Genomic DNA, 6,091 nt, shown 5'->3' with positions numbered 1-6,091 from the left:
TACACACATAATTTACGACATCATTATGTGCAAACGCACATCTGCGGCTCCACAAGTTGTTGTGCGCGTCTCTTTCTTATCTCGGGGCTATGGGTTTTTGGCACGCTGGCGTCGCACGCGGATGTGACTCCGCGCCGCGATGCCGCGTCCGCGTCGCGCACGGACCCCCCCGGTCGCGCACGTCGCGTGGAACCCCGCTCCGTTCGCCCAACGCGAGGCAACCGCCGCCCGCTCCGCAGCCCGGACCGCGCGCAGCCCTCGGCGCACTGCGCTGACTCCGCAGAAGGAAACCACCGGGGGAGTGTAGGAAGGCGGTTTTTCGCCTTTTTCCTTGAGGAGGCCACGCAGTTCCAGCCCAGCGTCTGATCCCCGCTGTCTGCCTGACTTCGCGTGCAGTTCACGGCAGAGGAAGCAGCGACGGGACGGCGCGTGGCGGTGCGTTCTTCTCCCCGAGACCGACGCGTTTCCAAACGTCTTGACGCGCGTGGCGTGTTTCTTTTTTTTTTTTTTTTTTTTTTTGGGGGGGGGCACGCGAGCATCCAGGAGTCACAGATTCTCCGGATAAAGAGCGTGGCTGTTTCCAGAGTTACATCAGAAACTCTCGGAAGCGGCGACAAGTTTGTGAAAAGAGAGCGAAGGTGATTCAGCGCAGACGCGATCCTGCAGTGAAGAGGAGAGAGTTCCCCACTTGAGGGCGAAATCAGACTTTTCTGAGGACGCCAAGTTTGAAAAGTGCCAGGAGCCGCGGGGTCCGTCAGAAACAACATGCAGCAATGGTAAATATGAATTTTCTGCGTATCCTTACGACTGTAGAATTATTGGTAATGTGATAAGTTACACCAGCTTTTGTGCTGGTTGCCAGTCGAACTCACCACAGCACAAACCGAACTTAAACAAGGATTTGAGTCATTTATTTTCCTCATGTTTGTGCTTTGATTCACTTTGATTTGACTGTGTGTCCTAATATAAAGGAAAAGTCTTTTATTCTACTTGACTGACACAAACATTCCATGACTTTTGTCCTACCTGTCTTCCAAAACTGTGATCGCATTAAGGCCGCAATCAGACACGAGATCAAGAATCTATAACAAATATCACTTCACTTATATAATTCCATTGTTTTCATAACTCTCTGCTGCCCACTAACAGTTAAAAACACAACTTTATATTTGCCTGCGTACTCATTTGCACTATGCAGAAGTTATGTCGTCATCTTCTACCTGTATGTACAAACCACGGTCTGCTATAATCAGTGCTGTGTCTTTAGGCAGCAAACATCCAGCACTGACAAACATGTAAAAACGGCCTGTACTCAATAAAAGCAGACTTCAGTCTCTATCTGGCAGCAACATTTTTAGGCCTGAAATCACAGATAAACTGGCTGCGTCGCCCCCCTTCTTGCGTTAAATACTAGGTTTTACAAGATTTCTTAAAATATTCACTGATGTTTAGGCTCTTTATCGTATTCTTTACCAGATTCAGCTCAAAGTAAACAGAAAGTCTTGCATGTGATGTCGATAAAACAGCTTTGGATAAATTCATGATTGCTTTTTAACGTCGCAGCTCTGAGTCAGTCGTCAGCAAAATGCCTTCAGGTTGTAACTTCAGTTTTATCTGGCCCTTAGTTCTGATCTACAGCTCAGCAGCATGTGACAGCGAAGCAGAAGTGCACAGAAGCTTTCCATGTTATTGCAGGACAGTGTGGACACATCTCAATGCTTCAGGAGGCACCAAAAAAACAAAAAAAAAAAACAGAGAGGGAGATTTAGATGAACGGCCCCACTTAAAAGTGCCAAAAAAGCAGCTTCGTCAGTGAGATTTCTGCCAGATTAAGGTCCAGCGCGGTGTTTTGGTCTGGTCCGAGCGTGTTGATGTTTCATGAGTCTGAGCTGGTGCAGCTACTGGAGTGAAGAATGTCAATTTACATTCCCGGAGTGTGGTTTCATTACGGTCATCTCCATCCTGCCTTCTCTGTCAGGCCACTCAGACGCACCTCGTCCTCACGGCAGCAAACTCGAATCCCACTATTTGGTGGAGACATCAAAACACAACACAGCCCATGTTAAAAGCAGAGATTTCGAACGGCAACAAAAAGAGGCTGAGCAGCAGAGCCGGGTGTAAAATAACGGGGGAGTGGAGTGGGACGCGGCGCCTCGGCCGGTGGCGTTGCCGCGGGAGGGTCGTGACTCCTCCGCGTCTGTGGGAATCAGAGAGGGGAGCGCGTGCGAGCGCGAGTGCGCGCCGCTGCTTAGCCGGTTCAATAATCTGCTGGACAGGTGGGCCCGCGGTGGACGCCCCCCTCAGAGAGGCCGCTAATGAAGAGGAAGGCTGCTTAGTGGTGCTCTGCTCTGACCCCCCCCCCCCGCCAACACGCCCCCCTCCCCCCGCCGGCTTCCTCTGATTACTGCTGGCGTTGAGAACTCTTTCCTCGTCTTCTCCCCGGTCTCCATCCTTTCCATTTCCTCGGTTTTCTCTTCCCTTTCTCATCCTAGCTCATCCTCCGCTGATAACTCATTCAGCGCGTTCATCCATTTCTTGCTCCTTCCACATTGTTATTTGTGCACTTGTTTGTATTTTAGCATCATTTCTCGCACGATTAATTTATGGAGCTAATCACTACTTGACCTTCGTGTTCCTTCCCATTTTCGGAGCAATTTGAGTCATGACGCCGCTCTGAAAGTGGAAGAAACTCATTTTATTTCAGATCAGGGGAAATTTGTAGCAGGTGATGAAATTCTGCAAAGCTGAGAGAGCAGTTTGTCTTTTGCCACAGGCCAAAGCAGCGTTTCTGCAGGGTTCTGTTTGTCACTGCTGGGCTGGTTTGGGCCTGGACTCTCCCTCTGTCCTCTCCCCAGCCTCAGAACAAGTGGGAGGGGGGCTCATCTACCTTGAGGTGAGAAGTGTTTGAGGAAGACAGACTGTAACCCAAGCGGTGGATTTCAGCGACTAAACACAGACTCTGTGAAATGTTTAAACAAATTGGATCGCAGGACTTCTAATTTAATAAAGAGCACAGTGTGAGACGTGCTTGATTTAAAACAATATACACACGAGAGACATAATTACATTTTTTTCACCTCAGCATACAAAGCAGGAAACTAAATCTTCACACGTTCACTCATGAAAACGCTCAAATTCCCCCTGAATACATTATGAAATCTGGTCTGTGTCCCTGTGATTCTTGCAGAGAGCAATGAAAAGCAGGAGGTAATGAATAGGCTGCGCAGCTGTTATGACACCAGCATTTAATGGGAGTTTAGTCGTGTTCTATCACATAGATTGATATCGCCAAGTCCTTTAATCTGCTGAAGGATTTCAGCATTCAAACTTAAAAATGGCAAGTCAGTCAGATTAATTCGTGACCCGGTGCCTAAACCTGTGTTTAAAATGCAAGGTGATCCATTCACTTACGCTGCCCGAACTCGCACGTGTTCCGTTCCCTTTTTTTTTTTTTTTTTTTTTTTCCTACACGGTCGCGTGCTAATCCAAACAATCATCTACCCTTTGGAAGGCAGAATGCTCAGATCATGAAACACGCCCTGCGTGCACAGAAGTCACACGCTCCCTCTTTATTCGCTTCGAGGGAGGAACGACAGAGGAGCATTTAGTAAACACACGTCTCCGCCTCTCCCAGTCGCCGTCATGACTCTTAGGGCTTCTGGGGTAATTTGGTGTAGCTGTAATTGATTCTGTCCAGAACTAATTACCACCTGAAGTGTAAAATAAACACTTCACTGTCGCTGGGTGGCAACTGTCCGATCGGTTGGGAAATTACATTTCACTTGTAATCCATATGTTCTTCAGCGGGGCCAGAATATAATTCATTTCGACGCTATAGAAAAAGCAGAGACGCTGGACCGGTGTAACGAACAGGAGTATAGTTGTAACCAAATGGCTCAGTTGGGAGGTATAGGGTTATGTGGTGTAATTTATATTTTATGGCTCCCTCCTGCACCGACTGCAGTCCAGAATAAAGTTGTTCAATTTTGTTCCACGAACAGTGAGTGAGAAAATCTGGTATTTCGCTTGTGATGGAAACTCCAGACACCACTTTGTTGCCCGCTTTCTCTTTGTGTTTTTTTGTTTTCCTGTTGAGTCTCGTCTCTCTCACGTTCAGACAGAAGGACACCAAACTGCTGCATATTCCATACATAGGGAATCTGTGGATGTGTGTGTGTGTGTGTGTGTGTGCGTGTGTGCATTAGTGACCTGCGCCTCAGTGACTTGAAAACGCATGGAAGGATCTCCTCAGGCCATACAGAGTGATTTGATTAAAAGAGAATAATTTGCCCTAAAGGTGTCTTTTCTCTTCCTTCCAAAAACGCTAGTGGAAGAAATCTGATATGACAAGATAAGTGGTGGCTCATGAAAAATTCCTGAGGACCGAGACGCAGCATGTTGACTTTGGAGTTCTCGCCCCGAGTGTCTCGTTCTTCGCTGGCAACTGTGCCTGACAATGTTGTTTTTACCTAAATCACCTTTAAAATCATTTCTCTGCGTCTCGGTCCAGGACCCGCTCATTTAAAGTGGGTTCGTGCATTGAACCTCTAACCTCTGCAGCCTCTGCATTCCAACCCTTTTTCTCCTTAGGCTCTTTTGATGATGGGCCAAAGTCGCCTTCGTTGATATCGTCTCACGTACTGTTAGTCAAAAAGTCTAATGAAGAATGTCTTTCGTAATAAAGAGCATTAATGAAAGTTTGGTTTATTTACTCAGTCGACTGAATTAGCTGGAAGTTTTTCGACCATGTAGCAGGTGCTGCTCTTGTCTTATTTACCAATGCAACACCTCAGTTTCTGCCTGGCAGCAGCTTCCGATAACTGGGACTGCGTTTCTGACTGTTTTAACTGGGACTGCGTTTCTGACTGTTTTACCTGGGACCGCGTTTCTGACTGTTTTAACTGGGACCGCGTTTCTGACTGTTTTACCTGGGACCGCGTTTCTGACTGTTTTACCTGGGACCGCGTTTCTGACTGTTTTACCTGGGACCGCGTTTCTGACTGTTTTACCTGGGACCGCGTTTCTGACTGTTTTAACTGGGACCGCGTTTCTGACTGTTTTACCTGGGACCGCGTTTCTGACTGTTTTACCTGGGACCGCGTTTCTGACTGTTTTACCTGGGACCGAGTCCCAGGTAAAACCCTGAGTGTTTGAAGTCGTGAAAAACTCTCTGCTGGACGCCTCTTCATGCACGGGAGCTCAGAGCTTTTCCTTTTGTTTCGCTTTAGTCACAGCCCGTTCCTGGGTCTGTACGCGCGGCTTTTTTCCACCATTTTGCACATGGAGCACACATGTCCAACCTGTCCCTGACAGAGACAGAGAATGGGACTAGACCCAGCGGCCCTTTCCGCTACAGGTCCTTTAAATGCTCCTGAACCTATATTTTGATGCTTATCATAATAAGCAGCAGTTGGACTGTGCGGCCTTCATTCTTCCTTTGCTGTTGTTTAAGGTTAACTTCTTGTCATCCACCTGTTAGCTCCAGCAGCTGTCAGTGTGTAGATGTATGGATGCGGCACCAGGTGGAAACCGCCTGGTACCGTTTCTCCTTAATGTTCTGCTCAACCCACAGAGTCAGTTTTTAAGTGGACTCTGATTCTGACTTCGATAGATCGGTTGTTCTGTAATGGTCAAAATAAAGCTATTGTGACATAATAAACCCTGAAATAATACTTTAAACCCGCAGACCTGTTGTTATGTGGAAGAGAAACACAGCACGTCCATGTCTGACTGGGACAAAGGCCGAAGCAGCAAATATTACAGCGCGGCCTGACTCCTCACTTAAACCTGGAGAAAGGAACCAGGATGAAAGGAGACGTTTCTCGTCTGGCTTAGTGTGAAAACCGCTGTTAGACTAAATAACTGCTCTGACAGCTAAAGCAGTAGCTCCCCTCATTTTAAAATGCTTTTATATGTCTGAATGTGAACATGATGGAATATATTCAACAGCTCCGGCTTCACAGTCAAATTGAAGCTCTTTCTCGGAAAAAGAAGATGAAGACGTTCACAGAGTTCACAGCCGAGCACACGCGTGTGATCGTCTAACTCCACCTTAACGTGAATATGCAAATTCAGCTGAAGGGTCTTAGTT

General features: G+C 47.3%; 1 protein-coding gene across 2 annotated transcripts in view; it reads left to right on the top strand.

Moving 5' to 3' along the window:
* The first annotated feature begins 505 nt into the window (after positions 1-505).
* Positions 506-6,091, top strand: part of bnc2 (basonuclin 2) — a 129,134-nt gene continuing 123,548 nt past the window's right edge. The window contains exon 1 of one of the 2 annotated variants that reach the window (XM_041072448.2): positions 506-776. In XM_041072448.2, coding sequence (XP_040928382.1) covers positions 774-776 — 3 coding nt within the window. In that variant the 5' untranslated portion in view covers positions 506-773. The remainder of the gene's footprint in view (positions 777-6,091) is intronic. The other variant, XM_055505610.1, reaches the window with a different exon arrangement.

The sequence above is a fragment of the Betta splendens genome, chromosome 1, assembly GCF_900634795.4.
Source record: "Betta splendens chromosome 1, fBetSpl5.4, whole genome shotgun sequence".
Lineage (NCBI taxonomy): Eukaryota > Metazoa > Chordata > Actinopteri > Anabantiformes > Osphronemidae > Betta > Betta splendens.
Note: the sequence above shows the minus strand (reverse complement) of the source record. Positions and strands in the feature narration are given on the sequence as shown.